The following is a 22,076-nucleotide window of genomic DNA, read 5'->3' as shown; positions in this document are numbered from 1 at the left end:
TGTCTCTGGGGTTGACTCCTTGGTTGAATTCAGTCAGTTCATCCTTGAGACCTCTTAACGTTACACTAAGACACCGAACCTTCAACCTCTGAGGTTCTCCGCCGTTGAATTGTGCATGAACGTCGATCCACACAGCCGTTATTTCAAATCTACACAATAAGAAATTAAAAACAATCAATGAAAAACTCATTCAAACATTTCATCAAACACTTGATGTTCACATTATACATAGACTCTAAAAATCATAAAAATAACCCTAAAATTATAAATCATATACTCTTACTAAAATAAAAAATATTAATCATATACTATAACATAAATCATTCAACTTATGTTTAACATAATTTTTTTTGTTATGACGTAAAATATAACAAAATTATTCAACTTATATTTACTCTTAAAATAAATCATATACTCTTACTAAAATAAAAAAATAAATATAAAACGCCAAATTAAAAAATAACCCTAAAATTTTAAACTATAACATAATCATCATGCAAACATTTTAACTAAATTAATCAACCAACATCTAATCTAAAAATGATTTATAACATGTAAATCTAATTAAAAACTAAAATAAAAAAATAAATATAAAACACCAAATTAAAATATTACCCTAAAATTTTAAACTATAACATAAACATCATACAAACATTTTAACTAAATTAAGCAACTAACATTTACTCTAAAAATGAATTATACTATGTAAATCTACTAAAATGTAAGTTAATAGCATTATAATTACTTACTTGTGATTTTGTTGAATAAATTTGGTTGGATTTGGTTGGGTTTTTAAAGAGATTTGTGAGAGAGATTTGGAATATTTTTTTGGAAGATGAGATGAATAATGGATGAGAGAACTTATGCTAGATTTGTAGCAGAAGATCCTCGGCAGTTAATTACCGAGGTTTTCCTCGGCAGTTAACTGCAGCTGGTTTTTGAATTTCTCAACCGTTAACTACCGAGGAGACAAAAATGCATTTTACTTATGTGCCTCAGCCTTATAAAATATGTCAAGAACAATTCTCATTGAATTCGCCTTTAAAACCAAAAGCTAGGTCTGCTGCACAAAATAGGAAGGGGATGTTGATTGAAGAAACTACTACCCTTTTTATTCATCCTTTTGTAACTGAACTTGCTTATTTGGATCTCTAATTTCTGAATATATTAGAATTTGCTAAAAAAAAAAAAGTAATAACTAATAATATAGATAAAACAAAACAAAATATTTACTGTGTATAATAGTAAGGGTTAATTAAGTTTTTGGTCCCTATAAATATCTGCAGTTTTTTTTTAGTCCTTATACAAATAAATCACACTTTTTAGTCCCTACAAAATTTTCCGTTAATGTTTTTAGTCCCTATAAAATTTTTCCATCAACATTTTTAGTCCTTGTCAAAAATTTCCATCAACATTTTTGGTCCCTAAAATGCTTAAGGAAAATGTCACAGGAACTAAAAAATGTAATTTTATTTTGTAGGAACTAAAAACAAACCGTGAATATTTATAGGGACTAAAAACTTAATTAACCATAATAGTCAAACAGCCGTCTTAGCTCAGTGGTAGAGCGCGTGGCTTTTAACCACGTGGTCGTGGGTTCGATCCCCACAGACGGCGTAATTTTTATTTGTTATAAGCAAGTTAATAGAATTGTATATGAAATAACACGCTTCTTATCATAATAAATTAGCCGACTTAGCTCAGTGGTAGAGCGCGTGGCTTTTAACCACGTGGTCGTGGGTTCGATCCCCACAGTCGGCGCATTTATTTTTTGTTTTGAGGGGAAAATATAAAACCTGCCAATCATGTACAGAAGAAAAATGAATCTGCCAACTTTGACGCAGAAGAATAGTTTGTTTTGAATCTTTGATAAATTTATTTATTCATTTATTTTATACTGCGACACATAAAAGAGTTCTTTGATTTCACCCCTGTTTTTTGAAGGAATCAAAATATTTGTTTGTTAAGTGAATATTGAGTTCGCTACTCTTTTTTGAAGGATTGAGTTCGGTACTCTTAACATGCTCTCATGCTCAATACACTAATCATATGTGTGAGACTTTTAACATGCTTCTCATTCTCAAAACTGTACATGGCTGAGGAACAAAATGAAAGGTAGAGAAAATAGAGAAACACTCTAATATTCTCTACATTTTCTTTTGTCCCTGAGCCAGATTTGGCATCAGAGCTGGTTACGATACCTCAAAGTTGAGTTTGTGCGAAAAATCAACGGAAAGTGAGTTTTCAAGTGAGCAAGGAGTTGCCTTTGTAAAACTTCACTTTGTAACCATTTTGTTCGCAAAACAAACCCCGTCATTTTGTTTGGGAAGTGAAGAAAACCCTTGATTAACAAGTCTTCACCACCAACAAAACCACCACTCATAACCACAATCTTTACCATATAGTTTGTTGAACCGTCATCGTCCAAATGCCACCTCGAAGACAAAATGAAAAAAGTTTGCAAGAGATGGAAAAAATGAGGCGACAAATTCAACAACTACAAGAGACTGTCAATGCCCAACAAGCCCTTTTGGAAGCACAACAAAAGAGATTGAAAGATCATGTCTCCGGTAGTGACTCTTCATCATCTAGAAGCAGTCGCTCACAACGACGTGAGCTTCAGATGAATGATATTAAAGTAGACATTCCAGATTTTGAAGGGAATCTACAACCAGATGATTTTCTGGATTGGCTACAAATTGTGGAACGTTTATTTAAATATAAGGAGGATCCGGAGGAGCAAAAGGTAAAGATCGTTGCTGCCAAGCTGAAGAAACTCGCTTCAATTTGGTGGGAAAATCTTAAAAGGAAACGCAAGCGTGAAGGAAAAAGCAAGATCAAGACGTGGGAGAAAATGCGTCAAAAACTAATCCGTAAATATTTACCTCCCCATTATTATCAAGACAATTTTACTCAACCACAATTATCCAAAAAATCTTCATACCGACATTTTTCCCCCACAAAAAATCAAATTGACTCTCACAAACCTATTTTCACATTTAAACCCCGTCATAAAACAATCACAGAGATAAATACCAATATACCTAAATGTTTCATGTGTCAAGGGTACGGACACATAGCCATAGATTGTGTGAATTATAAAGCAGTCACCATTGTTAATAGGGAGATAAACAATATTTTTGGAGAAGAAAAAGAAGACATTCCGGAACTGTTTGAAGACGAAACGATGGGAGAACCAATCTACGATGAAGGATATGTTGGTGCTGATATTTGTGAAGTGTTTGAAGAAGAGGGAAAAGGAGATCCAATATATGATGAATATGGTCCCGATGACATTCATGAAGCATTGGAAAAAGAGGAGCATGACGAACCAATATATGACGAAGAATATGTTCTTGCTGAATATGGTGAATATTTGGAGACTGAAAAAAGTTTCCAAACATCAAGAAACAAAGACATGGTTTTTAATGTCATCATCGATAATAAAAGTGGTGAAAACGTTGCATCAAACTATATAGAAGAAGAGTTAAAGTTCCGAATGATTAATCACCAAGATCCATACAAGCTGCAATGGCTCAACAAGGATGACGAGGTAAAAGTATCTCAACACTCCATTATCTCATTTTCCATTGACAAGAATTATAAAGAAAATGTACGGTGTGATGTTATTCCAATGGATACTTGCCACACTCATCTTGGGAGGCCATGGCAATATGATCATCGTGCATTATATGATGGTTATACCAACATCAACACTTTTGTGAAATATGGTATTAAAATCAAGTTGACACGTTTACCACTCAATGAATTCATTGAAGGAAAAGAGGAATTCAAGTCACTATAACTTCTAGTCACAAAGGAACCATTGAAGGATACAACAAAGTTATATATGTTCCGTCCAATTCCTAAGCCACCTTGGGAAATTGTTAGTATGGATTTTTCCTTGGATTACTATGGAGTCTCTGCTACTTTCAATGTTGCTGATCTTTCACCATACTTTGGCGATGAAGAAGACTTTCGACTCGAGGACGAGTCTTCTCCAACTCGGGGAGAATGATGAAGAATAATATGGAAGTTTCTAGAAAACTAAAGAATAATATGGAAGTCTCTAAAATACTATGGAATAATAAGGAAGCTACTAGACACTCTACTAAATAAAATAAAGCACTAGGAAAATCTTAATGTTTCTAGATCCTTCTAGTCATATGACCTAGAGTATCCATGTTTCTAGGCCTTTCTTTGTAATCAATGTTTCTAGATAATTCTAGTTTGTAAAGTAGAGCCTTCCTAGAGTAGTATAAATAAGGCTCACCACCAAGTGTTTTGAAGGATCAAACATTGAATCATTCAAGTAATATAACTTTTCTTTGAGAATATTAGAGTGTTTCTCTATTTTCTTTACCTTTCCTTTTGTCCCTGAGCCAGATTAATGATGAAGAATAATATGGAAGTTTCTAGAAAACTAAAGAATAATATGGAAGTTTCTAAAGGAAGCTACTAGACACTCTACTAAATAAAATAATACACTAGGAAAATCTTAATGTTTTTAGATCCTTCTAGTCATATGACCTAGAGTATCCATGTTTCTAGGCCTTTCTTTGTAATCAATGTTTCTAGATAATTCTAGTTTGTAATGTAGAACCTTCCTAAGGTAGTATAAATAAGGCTCACCACCAAGTGTTTTGAAGGATCAAACATTGAATCATTCAAGTAATATAACTTTTCTTTGAGAATATTAGAGTGTTTCTCTATTTTCTTTACCTTTCCTTTTGTCCCTGAGCCAGATTAATGATGAAGAATAATATGGAAGTTTCTAGAAAACTAAAGAATAATATGGAAGTTTCTAAAGGAAGCTACTAGACACTCTACTAAATAAAATAATACACTAGGAAAATCTTAATGTTTTTAGATCCTTCTAGTCATATGACCTAGAGTATCCATGTTTCTAGGCCTTTCTTTGTAATCAATGTTTCTAGATAATTCTAGTTTGTAATGTAGAACCTTCCCAAGGTAGTATAAATAAGGCTCACCACCAAGTGTTTTGAAGGATCAAGCATTGAATCATTCAAGTAATATAACTTTTCTTTGAGAATATTAGAGTGTTTCTTTATTTTCTCTACCTTTCCTTTTGTCCCTGAGCCAGTACATTTTTTTTTAAACAGAAAATATTATTAATGACTGTACATTTGAAACATGGTTCAATAGTGATGACACCAAATACCTTTTTTTGACAAATTTAACCATATGGCTCAATGAATAGATTTTAACATCACCTTAACAAATTTAGAATATTTGGTCATGTTAAACCTAACTTATCCTTTATAAAACCCTAACTCATAAATGAAAATTTCTCCCAATAACTTGTAAATGAAAATTCCTTCCAATTTATAAACTTAAGTTCATATCTTAACTCATCGAGTGTGAGACTTTTAGGGGATGTATTGAATCAAGATTTCAAGAGATTTTAAAAGACTTTTTAATGATAAAAAAATCTGGTGATATTCAATTAAGACTTTTATGAAACATAAATAAATCTCATGGTATTCAATCAAGACAATCAAGACTTTTTTATTGAGGGCAACCAAATTCCATGGTATTCAATTAAGATTTGTACCAACTTATAAAATGTCTATTGGTATTCAAAAATCTGCAGATTTTAATGGATTCTTTTGTAGAATGGATTTTATGAGACTTTTTAGTTAAAAATACACTAAAACCTTGAGACTTTTTGAGACATTCATAAATTATCTCATAACCCCACGGTCATAGCCTCTACCTATTCCTTCGTCGTAATTATTCCAAGTTCCTCGTACTCTGAAGTTTTTATGTTATTGTTTCTCATTGTTGAAGGTGCACATTTCAGTCAAGAAAAATGGTGTTGTCCACGTTACAAACTATTACATTTCGTCATATAAGTTTTTATCTTAATACATGTATTTCACTACTGGTTCATAAATGTAGTTTTTTCTTTTTCTGTCTCTCAATAAAAAGTGTAATATTTTTTAAATCAATTTGTTTTTCTAATTTATTATAATTATTTGGTTTTTTAACAGATATTTTTTGTTGTTTATTATTTTACCTTACATTAACAGGACAACAACCTTCTGTTATTTTGTTGTTAACCAACAAATATTATTATTTGATTATTTTGAGTAACTTATTATTATTATTACTATTATTATTATTATTATTATTATTATTATTATATTCACTCTGTAATATTGAATTTTTCTTAAGAATCATGCAATCCTTTCAAATCTTAAAATCTCATAAACTCTTTTGAAATCTCAAAAGCTTATGTTATAAATCCATTGAAATCCTGGTTTGAAAATCCTAATTGTGAAAAGTCTTTTAAATAAAGTCTTTTAAAATTCCACAAAATCAATACAATCACACAAAATCTTTTAAAATCTTTAAGATTTTTTTTGCCAAAACAATCTTGCAAAATCTCAATCCAATACACGTATATTTTTAAGTTGCATTAATTGTTAAGTCTAAAATTAAAACGAAATTTTGTTGTGATAATTTTATCGTAAAATATTATTTTTAAGTACAATAATTTCAATATTTTGTTGATAAAACACAATAATTACTATTTTTATTTTTAAGTAAACTATATCTTTTTACAACAACAATACAATTTTATACTCACACACATTACATTTTAATCTTTTTATTGGCCTCTTACATTGTTCCAATTGCAATTGGATTTGTATGCAGTTTTCATCTTTTTAATCTTACTATGATATGATATCCTGGAGTATAAAAACTGAATCCAATTGCAATTGGATTTGTATGCAGTTTTCAAAATATCAACAATCACAAAATATACACGACTACAAATATAATTGTAAATGTGTTAGACTAGATTGTAACACTCATTCATTAAGTTGAATCTAGAATATGAATCAATCTTTCTTCCTACTTTGAATCAAGATTTACCAAATATTGTCTCCGTTAAAATAGATCACCCTTTTCTTGTGACTCTTTCTTCCTAAAAGTATTGTTAATAATTTCATACCTCAAACTCAAAGATAAATTTCAAAGAAAGTTAAATAAATTTAGTTTTCATACTAAATTTATAATTTAAAAGTCTCATCGCAAACGTAGAAATACAACAGAAAAGGCTAGCAGCCACAAAATTAACCTTCCACATGATAATAGTATTCCAGTTTTAGAACATAGATAATGAAGAGGCTCCTCTAAATGGGCAAAGAAAACCATATTCATCGTCTATTTAAATTAAAGAATGTCATATAATCTCAGTATACAAGAATCTAGAGGTGAATACAAACTTTATCTTTATTTATATCCACACTTACTACGTAAATCCTTAAATTATCCACTCTAAGTAATACACATTCCTCCATATGCAAGAAACACTGTGCTAATTTTTTTATTGATTTCACTCATTTAAAGTAGCAATTCACTTTAGAGAGTAAAATAAGCAAATCCCAACCTAAGGTTGATATTCTATCACATTCATGATTTGCTATGGGCGTGCATAAGATTATATATATCGGCTGAGATTACTTATTTTACATTCTAAAGTATCAAATTGCTTGTCTTAGAGAAGTTTAATATTATTTTTAACACATTGCTTGCTCAAGTGCGTTAAACCTTGTATTGTATCTCATGCGTCTTGAGGAGAATCCGTTGTATGTTGTTTGTTCAGATCTTCAGGAGGTCCTCTGGCAATCGGCATTCCCATGCTGCGTTTAGTATCTGGTTTTGCGTAATCAACGAAGACAACACGTCCGTTTAGTGCCTGCAAAGAGAAATTTTAGTTTGCACTTCTAACGCTAAAAAGAGCAGCAGAGTTATGAATTCAACAATTACCTTTTCATTCATCTCTGTTATGGCCTTCTCAGCTTCATCTTGTGAAGCAAAAGTAACAAAACCATACCCTTTAGATTTCTCTGAAATCCTATCTGTTATAACTTTAGCTGGAAAAAGAAACATCGTAAAGGCCAGCAATGAGAAAACCATATATGACAGTAACATAATGTTAGTGCATTTTATTAATTATTTTGAAGCTACCTTCAACAACTTGTCCATAATTTGAGAATGCATCTGACAAAGTTTTCTCTGTTGTGTGAAAAGAAAGTCCTGCAAAATCAATTACCCATTTCCAAAGGTCAATAACTTTTGGAGGTGCCAAAGTTGATTCTATAGATGTATAACTGACTTTGACAGAGGCGAGCTATGTATAATCAAAAGCTATGTGCTGAAGTTAATTTAATTTTTTTTAAATAAAATTTGAATAGGTTAGCATATTTTATAATTAGCTACCCCAATCATATATATTTAACTACCCCTATGAGTTTATTTGTCAAAAACTAGTAGAAATTAAAAAGTCAAAAGATATCTACTTGTTTGATAGAAGTATTTGATCTTATTTTGACACTTCCGATCGCTAAGCAACTACAAACGGAGATTTGCTAACATAAAAACTTGTCGAAACAACACTCAAAATATGTTTCATTTTATTTCTTTATATTTAGCCACCTCACAAACAATGGCTAGCTTCGCCAACGGACTTTGACATGTTTGAATGTTTTTCAAGCAAAATGATATTGATTCTAACTTGGAACTAGGATTGGTAGATTTTGATTCCAAACATAATTTTTACATTAGAATTTATCGTTCAACTCACATTCACAAATATGTATCCAAACATAAACCTCTTTAGGCTCACCTCAATTTTCACTAAAGCCAATTTTACAAAATCTTTTCATCCAACGTCAATTTTCGTCGCAGCAGAACCAAACATACACTGAATACATGGATTTATGCATCCAAATCAATCAAGTACAAGAAAGAAAAAAAACAGCAACCACGGCAAAATTTTCACACCAGCTGAAAACACTGAATAAGTTCTCAATAACATAAAACAGGAAAACCTAGAGCAAGTTCAGTTTACAAAAGATAAAAAAAAAAAAAAAAAAAAAAGGCTATTAATTTCTATTTTCATGCTCACGCTTGGTTATTTACAGAGTATTGAAAATAATGTTGAATAATGATAAAAATTACAATTAAAAAAGGAATTGAGGAATGTGAAGAACATATATATATACCTCCAACGAAAAGCTTGAAAGCAATAGCTCTGCGGAAAGTGAGGAGAAACGGAGATACGGAATTATTGTAGCCGACTATTTTTGTGATCGACGCCATGGAGATGTAATTCATTCGAGATAGAGAAGGGAATTAGGAATTAGGAATTAGGACTTATATATACCTTCAACTTATTCTCCAAAAGCCCTAATTCTAATGTTGGCTGGACTGCCACCGCATAGTAGTAGTAATTTAAATGAAAATTTCTCTTCTAGCTTATTCCCTTGTATTAGAGGCGGTTAACTATCCCTTGACATTTTTAAGATTGATTAACGCCCCGTTTGGATAAACAGTTTATATAAATGCTTATAGTATTAGGGCTTATAACATTAGAGCTTACATCATAAACTCTTATATTTGATAAGTTATTTATGTTTGGATATGTACACTAAAAAGTACTAACATAAATTGAAGTGTTTAGACGTGACATTATATAAGCAATTATCGAAATTTTAAATATATTTAATTTAACAAAAAAATCAAAGATTTGAATCACAATTATCAAGATTTTTTTTTATGAAATTAATCAAGGCGTAAAAAAACAATATTATAATATATTAATTATAACAATATATATATATATATATATATATAGTATAATCAATATTTGTTCTTAAAAAAATATCAATATTTATATAAGACAAAATTAACATTAGAGGTGTAAATAAACTTATCATATATATAGATATTAGTGTACAGTTTATTACAAAAAAAAAAAAAAAAAAAAAGACAAGTTAAGTTTGTTTTTTTTATTCAGTTTCATTTTCTTACATAACAAAAAAAAAAAAATCTTAGTTAGGTATATTACTTTAGTAAGATAAGTATATAACAATTTTGTTACTCATGCACCGCAAAAGATAACTAACATTATAATTAAAATATTCCTTAAAAAAAGTTATAATTAAAATATATGTTTTGAAAAAGTGGATCCAGAGAGAATCGAAGGAGGTTACATAAATTCATAAGCTCCTTGTTAAGTCGGAGGGTAAGCTGAAAATTTAGGCTTATTAAAATATGGCATAAGCAGCTTATGAAACTATGATAAGCTGTTTTTATTTACCCAAACACCTTTAAAAAGGCTTATGCGAGTAGATAAGCCCACATAAGCTCCAAATAAGTCAATCCAAACGGAGCATAAATCACTCTTTAAATCAATGTAACCGATCTTAAAAGTAATAACGGTGGTTAACTAGAAATGAAAAATGTTGTAATCGATCTTAAAAGTAATAACGGTGGTTAACTACAGCTGAAAAATGATGAACGACAATTAATTGAGTTAATTGACGCAGATATAAGGGAATGAGCAATTGTATGAATGAGAAGAATGATTTTCAATTTAAATTCTCAATTTAAATTCTATTGCCCTTTTTTCATTTTACTACTGATTAGGGATGAGAATATGTCAGGCCAACCTACAAGGGCCTACGGTCTAGCCTACAACAGGCCAGATCAGACTAGACTTTTTTTTTAAATAGAGAAGGCCTAGACTTTTTTACAAGCCTATTTAGCTTAAAAGACCAGGCCAAAGGCCACTCAAAAAACCTCTTAGGCCTATTTAAATAAATATGGATAATTTTATTTATTATTATATTATATTTTGTACTTTGAATTAAAATAAAAATATGTTAACTGTTTCAGTAATTTATGTTTATTAGTCTACATTAATTTTTTGCATATTTATATGTATTATTATAAACTAGAATTGAAATGTGATACAATATATAGTCAAATTCTTTAAAATTTCATGTTGATTATCAAAAGAGAGTTTAATCTAATTGATATATTAGTTCGCTAGTCTATTTAAACTTATATCACATTGCTTATTTTAAGATGTTGATATGAAACAAGCTTTTAAACAAGTTAGCAGGCCGTATCAGGCTTTCAGAAGGCCAGGCTCATGCCTAAAAAGTAAGCCTATGACAGGCCGCAGGCTAGGTTTAGGCTTTTAAAAAAATTGGCAAGCCAGGCTCAGGCCTTGCAAAACCTAACTCGACCTAACATATTTCTATCCCTAATACTGACATTCGACCATAGATAGATGGTAATACATCTCTTGAAGCTTAGTCATAGTAAGTCATGAATTTAAATCTATCTTTTGTAATACAACATTGTTAAATTTCATGAGTTTTGCAATTTATCACGGTCTTACACGGAATGAGTGCTTAACCTCTATAGTTGCGCGTGAAATATAACTTTTATTTCTTCAGGAAACCCTCAATTTTAAATTAAACTAGTAAAAGTGAAATGATGTTTTTATGCCAAAATAAAATTGGGAGCGATCCGTCAAAAGAGTATATTTTTATTGAATGTTAATGTAAAACAAATTTACAATGATGGTACAAATTTTTTAAATCCAATTTTTTTTATAAATATAATATAATTGTAAGGCTTTTACACAACGATTTTCATATTAAGATTAAAAAAATTAATTTTATTTTATTTTATTTTATTTCATTAGGAATGCTATGCAAGTGTAAATCAATTTACATTAACATCAAATGAAATATCTTCATTTTTTTCGACATAACACCATAATTTTAAAATACACACTTTCAAGAGCGGGGTGATGTGGTAAAATAGTAAATTATTATTTGATGTCAGTATAAAATTGATTTATTATGACAATGCATATTCTTTAAATCTTTAAACAAATTTAAAAAGGAAAGTATTCGGCATAAAATAAACACAATTATTGATTAATATATTAAAGACGAGTTGACAAAAAAATAATATAAAAGACGAGTATTTTTTTAAGAAGCCAGAGATAAATATATTAAAAATCCACTCAAGTTTCTTCTCAATTTTTAATGCCTCAAAAGAACGAAGAATTTGTAGAGAAGCAAGGGAGGGATCACCGTTTCCTTCGATGGGATAGATACAAGGAGATTATTTTGAGAAAAAATAAAGTTGTCAGGTCTTTGCAACAGAAAAAACGGTTCTATGCTAGATGGGAAAAATGAAAATACTTTCATGGTTTGCAGACAAAGAATACAAAAAAGGAAACAGATGAAAATGTGAAGCTTTCTTCGCGGTTTAAGGTTGAAGAGAAAATTTGTGGAACCCATGTTGATTAAGGCTTTCTCTTCTATTTCTTTGGTGATCCAAACAAGAGAAGTGCTTCGTCACTTTGCACCGGCATTCGTCACTATTTTTCATGTCTACCTGTCTTTCAAAACAAATGAATGAATGTCTTACAGTTTTAAATAAGATCACATCTAATGAAAGGAGCATGTGAAGAAAACAAAATTAAGATGTATTTTTAAAATTGAAAAATGAAATTGTGCATTTAGTTTTTTTTACCATCTTCTACAGTTCTACTATAACAACTTTTTAAATAATTTAGTCAATCATTTGATAATCCTTGCAACATTGATTAAAGACCTTTTTATTTGATAATACATTGTTTTTTGTTTGAGTTGTGTTATTTGAACATTCGTTTATATAACAAAATTTTAGACAATCGAAATTTTATATTAAAAAAAAAAATGAGGTATTGACACAAACCAAAACAATAGATAAGGTAAAAACATAATGTGAATATGATAAAAAAGTTGTTAAAAAATGGTTCTTCAAATATCATTTCTCTTTTTGCTTAGGATTAAATATGTTTTTGATCCCTATAAATATGCCTACTTTTCATTTCAGTCCCTCTAAAAAATTTCTTCGACTTTTAGCCCCTCTAAAACTTTTCATTTTCACTTTTGGTCATTCCTTTTAAGTAAACTGATATATAAAATTCATACCTTTAAATAAATTTTGCAAAAAAAATTCATAATATTATAAGAATCACTAAAAAAAAAAAGAATTTTTTTAAAAAAACATGAATTTATATATTTTTTAAGGTTAAAAATTCATATTTAATTTCTGTTTTTGATAAAAAAAATTCTAATTTTTTAAGAATATTTTACACATTTCTGCACAATTTCAATAAAAAATACAAAAATTAAATTAAAAATAGGGACTAAAAGTAGAGATTGAAAATTTTATAGGGACTAAAAGTTGAAGGAAAATTTTAGAGGAATTAAAACGAAAAGTTGATATATTTATAGAGACAAAAACATATTTAACCCTTTTATTTATATAGGGACGAAAAACATTGCACGACATCCTTTGAATGGATGCCTATGACTAGATTTTCCAAAATAAAATCCAAAATCCAAATATTATAAAGAAAACCGATAAAACCTCCACGTTTGTGCCAATAGCACAAGTACCACGAAGTGTAAGGAGAAAACCGACAGGAAAGTACTTATTGAACATTGTTCAACCACATATGGCAATTTCTATGATATAGTACTAGAGTTTAGAAGCGAAGAACTTCAAAAGAAGAGTTTCGAAGTGAAGAATACACGAGCATATTTTTACCATAGATTTTTGCGTGTACACATGGACAGTAATCAATTTATAAAATTAAAATTATTTAATATTTTTAATCCTTGTTTTCTTTCATTACTATCCACGTATACATACATAAATTCAAAGGTAAAGGTAAGGATACTGTGTATTAATGCACTATAATTTGACGATGTATTGCGGAATAGATCAGAAGATATGCTAAGTTGTGACAGGAGTAAAAGACAAAAATAAAATAAAAACGACTAGACTGAAGTTACACAAAACATGCCATAGTCGAGTCAGATGTGTTGGAGAGCAACTACCATATACAGAACTAAGTTTATATGCTGTATTCGCCCAACCTTTTGATGTTCGATTACTCATGAATTATGCATCTTCAATAATGTCTGGAACATCATGTCAATGAATTTATCATCCTGGCACAAGAAAATATCGTTATTAGGGAAACATTTAGAAATACCAGAACAAAAATTTGTAAGCATTCCAAATAAATGGTAAAACAAAAACATATACGTTCATCATTTCACCACCCTATACTGACGTTCTATTTTGTAACAAGATGGCACAGAAAACACATGAAGCTATACAATTATGGAAAACTATAAAACTTCATACCACCAATCTAATTTCACACTTGTAATAAAAATGAAGTGATCAACCGTCATATTCATAAAATTCTTCCTTTATGGTCTTGCCATCTTATTTCCCAATCACAGATCTCTCATAATAACTGACTAACAATTACCCCCTCCCACCCAAAATAAATGAACTAGTTTGACTATGTGCACTATTCACATAACACACTTTAACCATATTTTTCTACCAATATATAAAGATAAATGGTAGCAGATTTCTTTTCTAACAAAAAAAAAAAAATTAAATATATTAAAGGTCAAAACTGTGCATTGGCATATGTAAAACAGTCAACTAGGTCACTCATTTTGGTACGGAGGGAGTAACAACCTAAAATTACAATAATATTAATAAATTTTATCAATGCTCAAGCAACAAAGGGAACAAAACTAAGATAGTAAGACCATGAAGTACCTGAACCAGTGATACAAGTGCATCGCGGACTTTATCCCTGCTGATAACCGGTCTATTTGGCATAGAGCTGGAAATGGGGGTAAGAGAAGAAGGGGGATTAGGTGGTGGGAAGGGTTGGAGCAGCGGAGTGCCGTATTGGCGTGGCAGATTCTGGGTATGATGAACAGCTGCACTAGGTGGCATGGGTGAAGAAATAGGTGGTATTAATGGTAATAAGGAGTTGGATGCAAGAAAAGTAGAAGGCTTAACAAGATTAGTGACCTGAGTGCCACTGTTGATTGTTTCAAGAGAGGTAGAAGGTATTTGAATAGAAGGTACAGGAGACAAAAAACCACCAGGAACAGTAGAAGTGACACTTGCAGAATGGTAGGGCTGGTGAAAACTTTCTACATTTGAAGCATAAGGTCCAGTAATCTTACATGTCTGCAACAATTGAAATCAAAAGTTTCTAAAGCCAGAGACATCATATAATCATAAAATGAAAAACCAAACTTAAAATTGACATTGCATAAGTATTCAGCAAAAAGACAGGAAAATCGGTATACAACTAGAAAACATACATTGAAGAAATTTGTGAATACAGAATCTTCAACAGCATCAGTTGCAGCAACAGCAGCAGAAGACGTCTCGATAGCGCTTTCATTTATGGCTGACACTTGGTCATGTTCCTCAAACTCACTACAGAGGATAAAAACATCAGGCATAACATGCAATAGTAAATGACTTGTAAAGCAAAGTGGGAGTATCAAATTGATAAATAGTGAGTTTTGAAGTTTGAACAAGCAAATCAACCTTTTCAATGAATATTTTTATCAAAGTTATTTCTCGGTTTGATATCACATTCATCACATACAGAATAACAAAAATAATGTACTTTGGAATCATTAACATATAGGTAACTGGCAGCACATTCAGATGAAAAGTAATATTTAAATAAATTGATTTTGGCTAAAAGTGTCTTGGAGGTAAAGTAATTTATGTTTGGATACATACATTGAAAAGTGAATTGAACAATAAATCTGAGTCCAGCTTAAAAATTCCAGCTTCTAGCTTCATGTTATAAAAAATTCCAGATTCTAGCTTCATGTTAGAATCAATTCAAGAAGGAAAATCAATTCTACTTGAGAGCGACCAAATATTTCAAAATAGAATCAATTTTACCCCCACTAAAAGTGGAACCAAACATACATTTAAGATTTCATAACTTTCTAAGAACCCTCACCTTTTGTTTGAAGACATCGTTGCATTTGGAAGTGCCTTTGGGTATGCATTAAGAATCCTGCAAATTTGATTTGGCAAAATATATATATTAGTAGCAAATAGGTGGCCTGCATTTTGATTACACGGCAGGTGTTGTCGATTACGAAAAGCGAAAAATAGAGGATTTTTCAAATTACGTTGTGTAATAGTGTTATAGTGCCACTGTAATCTCTACCCGTTAACATTTTATACTACTTAATGGTGTATCACAGAACGATAGCAGTATGTTCAAATTCCGCTATGCTATATCGGTATAGCGCCGCTATACCGGCTATTTAACAACACACCACAGCATAAACAAACATGGAAAAACACTGCATAAATAGCTTGACTTGGGAAAACTAACATACCTATTAAAGAGATTTGCAACTTCTTCACATTCTTCTGGATTGTAAAACCATATACCATTAACTTCTTGCGACGCATTCCGATATAACAAGTATGGCTTTTTCAGTTCATACTCAAAATCCAAAAGATTCTCCACCAGATTATCTGTCATAATAAACATCACATAGAAAGTAATCAAGTAGGGAATAGATGGCACAAATTCATACATACACCGGTGTTGTAAATTGCGGATCGTGGAAAATAGAGGTTTGTTCTAATTCCACAAGGCTATGGTGCTTTCGCGCCACTACAGCTGTATTAAATTAAATAACACTTCACATTCCAAATAGTGCATTGAGGAACAATACACCAAATTGCGGAATAGATGGCACATATTTGGACATACACCATTGTTGTATATAGGCTTGTTCTAATTCCACCAAGATACGGTGCTTTCGCGCCACAACAGCTAGCTATTAAACAACACTTCGTGCCAAATTGTGCATTGCAGAACAAAAGCGATTTTAAATTCCGCTACACTATAGCAGCCATTTGAAAACACTGCTCCACGCAGTAAAATATCTCATTGTAACAACAATTTTAGAATAAATCTACATCTGCAGATAATAACATCACACACAACACAAATTGTTTGATCTATATATTTAAAAAAAAACTCTATCCACTTTCATTCAATTATCTATCATAGAATTAATAGTAATTAGCATTCAGAAATTAATTCAACAATTAATTAGCATTCAGTTCAATGCAATCAGAATTCAGAAACGCATGATCTAAACTATAACCGATCCTTATAACAAATCTGAAAAAAAACTATAATTTCAACAACGGAATTAACAAACACAAATCTGAACCTGTATTTCGACGATTCATCACAATAAACTGAAACCGCGGTTGAGCATTCCTGAACAAAAATCACAACAATCAAAACAAGATCCAATTATATACAAATCAAAGTAACATAGATAATAAAGTAATCAATTACCTCTTAACAACAAACAGAGATCCTTCAACATCTTTGCGACTCCACTGATTAGTTTCGATGTTGAAATCATAGAAGGAAACATGTGCGGCGGTGAAGAGAATCTCATCGATGAATGGATCCATGCGTTGGAGCACAGTGAGATTGAGCATCTTCGTGCTGTGTTGATCCAGATTCGGCGTTAATTTCTTAGTCTGAGACATTGTTTTTGAGTTCGAAACACTTACTCAGAGAAGAAACTTGACTCGAGAGAAGAAGAGGAAGTAGAAGAAGAAGAAGAAAAGAATTTTGACTTGAGTAGTCTCACTCACTCTAAACAAAAAAACCTAACTCGATTCATTTGGTGAATGAATGAAAATGAAAGTTGAATATGCTTCGACCGAAAAAAATGCTTCCACCATTGACACACTTATATATTTTAGGCTTAAATGTGTGTTTAGTCCCTGCACTTTCGCCTAGTTTTGGCATTGATCCCTACGCTTTTTTTTGTTTGGCATTGGTCCCTGCACTTTCTAAAACTTTTGGCTTTAGTCCTTCCGTTAAAAAAAAAAAACCAAAACTAACGGTGTGCCACGTGGCCCAATCATGACACGCCACGTGGCACACTAAAAAATAAAAAAAAATAAAATATAATTATTATTTTATTCATTATTTTTTTACTTAAAAATATCATTAGTCCCTGCACTTTCAGCATTTTTTGATATTAGTCCCTACACTTTGGTATTAGTCCTTGAACTTCTTCTTTTTTTTTTAAATACTTTCAATGAAATTATTATGTTTTAATTATTGTTTTGTTCATTATTTTTATTGAGAATAATCATAAAAAAATAAAATCAAAAAATCTTTGTTAAAAAAATTAAGTAATAATTGTATAACATTGCAAATGGAAATTGTATCGTATTAACACCGTAACAAAAAATCCAAAGTGCAATTTAATTTCCATCTTCTTTGTTGATTTTTATCTATTGTTACGGTGTTAATACGATACAATTTCCATTTGCAATGTAATACAATTACTACTTAATTTTTTTTAACAAAGATTTTTTGATTTTATTTTTTTATGATTATTCTCAATAAAAATAATGAACAAAACAATAATTAAAACATAATAATTTGATTGAAAGTATTTTTTTTTTTTTTAAAAAAAGTTCAAGGATTAATACCAAAGTGCAGGGACTAATATAAAAAAATGCTGAAAGTGCAGGGACTAATGATATTTTTAAGTAAAAAAATAATGAATTAAATAATAATTAAAAATTGATTTTTTTTTGTTTTTAGTGTGCCACGTGGCACACCGTTAGTTTTGGTTTTTTTTTTTTAACGGAAAGTTAACGGAAGGACTAAAGCCAAAAGTTTTAGAAAGTGCAGGGACTAATGCCAAACAAAAAAAAGCGTAGGGACCAATGCCAAAACTGGGCGAAAGTGCAGGGACTAAACACACATTTAAACCTATATTTTAATATTTTAATTTTAATTTATTTTTTATTGCAATTTACAAATTGAATAAAAAAAAAAAAAGCTTTTCAAAAGAATTTTTGTTGTTGAAACTCGAAAGTAACAAACAGTCTTATTTTGTGTCATCAAGGATAATGTTGGAACAACAAGGTTTATTTGTCTATAAAACTTATCTTACCTTATACTTATAGTTCATAAAATATTCAAGGAAGTCTTACAATAATGTAAAATCGAGTCAATCTTAGTAATATAGTATTAGTGTCTGGTGATGTGATTTACTGCTTTGCAATTTAGTTTGGTCGTAAATCGTCGAAAACTTTATTCTTGTAACCAATTTATGATGTTTGCGAAACTCGTTGATTCAGCTTCTTTTGGAGATTGTTGTTTATGTAATGTCTTTGCTCGGATAGATTCTTCTCTTTCGATATGGATACACATTCCTGTATCAAAATTGTTATGTTGATGGACAAAAGTTGCATCAATATTGCACTTCAAAGTTTCATTCTCCGATTTTTCCATTCTTGATCAACTATTCCTGTGTCAGTATTTTGTATAGTCGAAAACCATCTAACTCGAGTTCATTTTGCAACAATTCTCATGAAGTATATACATCCCGATGATAGTACCGATATTTCCACATTGTCATGTGCCTTCTCGTTTTGTTGCTTCCAGATTATCAACAGCTGCGTCACAGATTAAGAAAGACGTTGACTATGCAAAATTAACAATAAATTAAACAAACCTTCTTAAAGCTTCATTCAATCCGAATTGCGTTCTCATTCTCCGTCCACAAACCCTCTTCCATGTTATATGTTTTTTATGCATGTTTGAAACAAGTGTGGCTCATCTTCAAACATATCGCAGGAAAGGCAAGTATTTGTATATATCGCAAAAAGATTAATTTATTTATGGTTGCATGCGTAATCATTGTTTTTGAATTAAATTGTATTTAGTTCATCTATTTCATCTTTATATGATAAAATTAATTTCAATATCTTTTTAATTATGGTATTAATTTTGCTATTCTTTTAAGGGAAGAGCAATGCTATTTCGTACGGGGAATTGAACACACGAAACACATGATAGATAGAAATTGACTATTACAATTATTTTTTATATAACAAAAAAAAATATAATTTCAGTCTTTCACGGAAAACACGGAGCTGCTAGTTAGTTTCTTGCATTTAGTATTCGTAAGAAATAGTATTATCCATTGTACCAAAAAAAAGAAATAGTATTATCCATTAAGGGAAAGATAGACAAAATAGATAAAAAAAATAGCGAATAGTTCTTGACTATTCTTGCTGTTAGATCAACCGAGCTCCACCGCCAACACCCCTATCTCTACTGCCGCTACATAACACCATTTCATTGTGTCAACATTTTATTTATGAAAACAAAAACCTAAAACACTAAATGCCTATATGTGTTTTCTATTGGCTAGAATAAAAGACTTACTTTGTCGCATCTAGGTTTACTCTGGTCCAATACAATAGTCGTGCTTCACATCAATGGTTGCTGCAAAGCTCACCATTGCACCGGCTTAACAAATGATATTCATCATGTCCATGGGGGAAATGGTCAAATCCGTTTGAGCCACATTTTTAGGGATTCTAATTAGGTAGCAAACCTTTTAGCTATGAAAAATGATATTTTTACAATCAATTTTCGACAACTTTTGAAACAATCCTATATCTCATACTCACATGTGTTTTTATTCTCTATCTTCTTCTTTCTCTCTTCATTGTTTTTGTCCAATCACAAGAGGAGAAAAGTGGTTGTCACCAAAGTTGTCTAATATTAGATGTACAAATATCAATCTTCTTTAGTTAATAGTGTGAAAAGTAGAAGAATTATATAAGAGTAGTGATATTTGAACAACCATTTTTTACAACTATCATGACAACTTCTTTTTCCTATCTTTCTATTAGTTAAAAACAATGGAGAGAGAAAAAGAATGAGAGAGAATAAAAACATAATGTAAGTATGAAATAGAGAGTTGTCAAAAAGTTGTCACAAAATGGATGTACAAATATCATTTCTCATTATATAATAGCCACCTACATCAAACTACTGCACACTTATCATAACATTTTTTGATATTCACTTTTCTTTTTAACTTTTTTTTTTATCGTATCTGCACAACTGAATTGGAGGTTTTCCTTTTTTTTTTTTTTTTTTTAATCTTCTGCTCTACCTCTTCTTATTTTTCATCGTCCCCTATTTATCTTGGTTCGCCCGTTCAATGAATTTACAGAAAAATTTATATAAACAAATTTGTAAAAGTACGCAAGTATCAATTCGCGGTTTGCATCAAATCAAAAGAATTATGTAACTATAATTGCTCATTTCAGCGGGCTATAGAGTAGTTTTAATAGAGTGGCTTTAGAAAGTGATAGTCAATCTACAATCAACCATCATAACTATCATGGAAAATCGAGTCAAATCTTGTGTACCATTTACCGGAATACTATTTCAAACTATAAAGAAACTTATTCAATGAGTATACTTAGTCCTGTTTGCATAAATCACAAAGCTTTCTAGTTGTTTCATATGAATGTCCCTCATGCTCATAATATTACTCTAACTCCGATCATAGTATAACAACAAACTTCTCCTCGAGCCTCTTCAAAAAAAAAAAAAAAACCTCTCCTTGAGAACATTTATAAAATCATACTCTCTCGGTATCAAAATACATGTCGCAGTCAAACACTTCACACATGCTGATACACAATTTTAACCATTAATATCTTTAATTATTTAAAGTAAAAAATTGTAAAAATTTAATATTTTGAATTTATCGAGACAAATCAAATAACATCTTATATGCTAATATTTATATTGATTTGTATTTATATATTAGTTAAAAAGTATGGTCAAAGTAAGAATGTGAATAATACACATTGCAAAATTGCGACATGTATTTTGAAACGGAAGAAGTATTTAAGTATTCGGTCATGCTAACAAGTGTCCTAAAGTCATTGTTTAAGATATCCATAAAACGAAAAATTTATCCTAAAAATACAAGTTAAATACTATTCAAAATCATAGCTACACCACTTTCTATGCAAAAGTTACTTGTTGTGGGTTCTGAAACAATAATACTCTAATAATACTTATTATCATTTCCCTTAAGTATGTAACATGTGTGTAGATTAACGTGACTCATAGCTTTACCAACCGTATTGTTTCTCCTCTTTTGTCAATGACAATGCATATTATTGTTCAAATCGATGCATGCAAGAACAACTCTCTTGACATAAATCTGGTGTTACAATCCCCAGCAACAAAATTATGTACTTGATAGTTGCCATTATAATCGAGCAACCCAAGCCAAGAAATACAATACCATTTTGTTGGAAATAATGCGCAACAGTATAGATAAAGGATCCAGAAGAAAGGACACAGATTCAACATGGAAAAACTACGAAAAGAATCATAACGAAGGAAAAGCAACTTCAATATGATAAAAAAAAATCATACTATGGAGATGATAGGAATGATCAGCTACTACAAGCACCTTGGATGCAAAACCTTGCAACAATATTGCATT

At 30.5% G+C, this 22,076-nt stretch overlaps 2 protein-coding genes and 2 non-coding genes across 6 annotated transcripts; 2 read left to right on the top strand and 2 right to left on the bottom strand.

Moving 5' to 3' along the window:
• The first annotated feature begins 1,545 nt into the window (after positions 1 to 1,545).
• Positions 1,546 to 1,617, top strand: TRNAK-UUU (transfer RNA lysine (anticodon UUU)). Its single transcript has one exon. It is a non-coding gene; the product is annotated as a tRNA-Lys (tRNA).
• A 72-nt stretch (positions 1,618 to 1,689) lies between these two features.
• Positions 1,690 to 1,761, top strand: TRNAK-UUU (transfer RNA lysine (anticodon UUU)). Its single transcript has one exon. It is a non-coding gene; the product is annotated as a tRNA-Lys (tRNA).
• Positions 1,762 to 7,103: 5,342 nt separating this feature from the next.
• On the bottom strand, positions 7,104 to 9,242 carry LOC25499413 (small RNA-binding protein 11, chloroplastic). Its single transcript, XM_013594675.3, has 4 exons — positions 9,039 to 9,242; positions 8,002 to 8,070; positions 7,801 to 7,907; positions 7,104 to 7,729 (listed from the first exon to the last, which is right to left on the bottom strand). The coding sequence occupies exons 1-4, from the start codon at positions 9,148 to 9,150 to the stop codon at positions 7,595 to 7,597; spliced, it is 423 nt and encodes a 140-aa protein (XP_013450129.1). The 5' UTR covers positions 9,151 to 9,242; the 3' UTR covers positions 7,104 to 7,594.
• A 2,661-nt stretch (positions 9,243 to 11,903) lies between these two features.
• On the bottom strand, positions 11,904 to 17,464 carry LOC25499412 (mRNA-decapping enzyme-like protein). 3 transcript variants are annotated; one of them, XM_024771161.2, is made up of 8 exons: positions 17,072 to 17,464; positions 16,941 to 16,990; positions 16,089 to 16,230; positions 15,701 to 15,757; positions 15,039 to 15,156; positions 14,479 to 14,901; positions 13,773 to 13,847; positions 11,904 to 12,241 (listed from the first exon to the last, which is right to left on the bottom strand). In XM_024771161.2, the coding sequence occupies exons 1-7, from the start codon at positions 17,269 to 17,271 to the stop codon at positions 13,791 to 13,793; spliced, it is 1,047 nt and encodes a 348-aa protein (XP_024626929.1). In that variant the 5' UTR covers positions 17,272 to 17,464; the 3' UTR covers positions 11,904 to 12,241; positions 13,773 to 13,790. The 3 variants fall into 3 exon arrangements, with proteins under 3 accessions (XP_024626929.1, XP_024626928.1, XP_013450128.1); XM_024771160.2 differs by having other exon boundaries at positions 11,904 to 12,237; XM_013594674.3 differs by lacking the exon at positions 11,904 to 12,241 and having other exon boundaries at positions 13,297 to 13,847.
• Between the last annotated feature and the right edge of the window lie 4,612 nt (positions 17,465 to 22,076).

This window comes from Medicago truncatula, chromosome 7 (genome assembly GCF_003473485.1).
Source record: "Medicago truncatula cultivar Jemalong A17 chromosome 7, MtrunA17r5.0-ANR, whole genome shotgun sequence".
Classification (NCBI taxonomy): Eukaryota; Viridiplantae; Streptophyta; class Magnoliopsida; order Fabales; family Fabaceae; genus Medicago; species Medicago truncatula.
The sequence above is the reverse complement of the archived record's forward strand: the minus strand, read 5'-3'. Positions and strand labels throughout refer to the sequence as shown.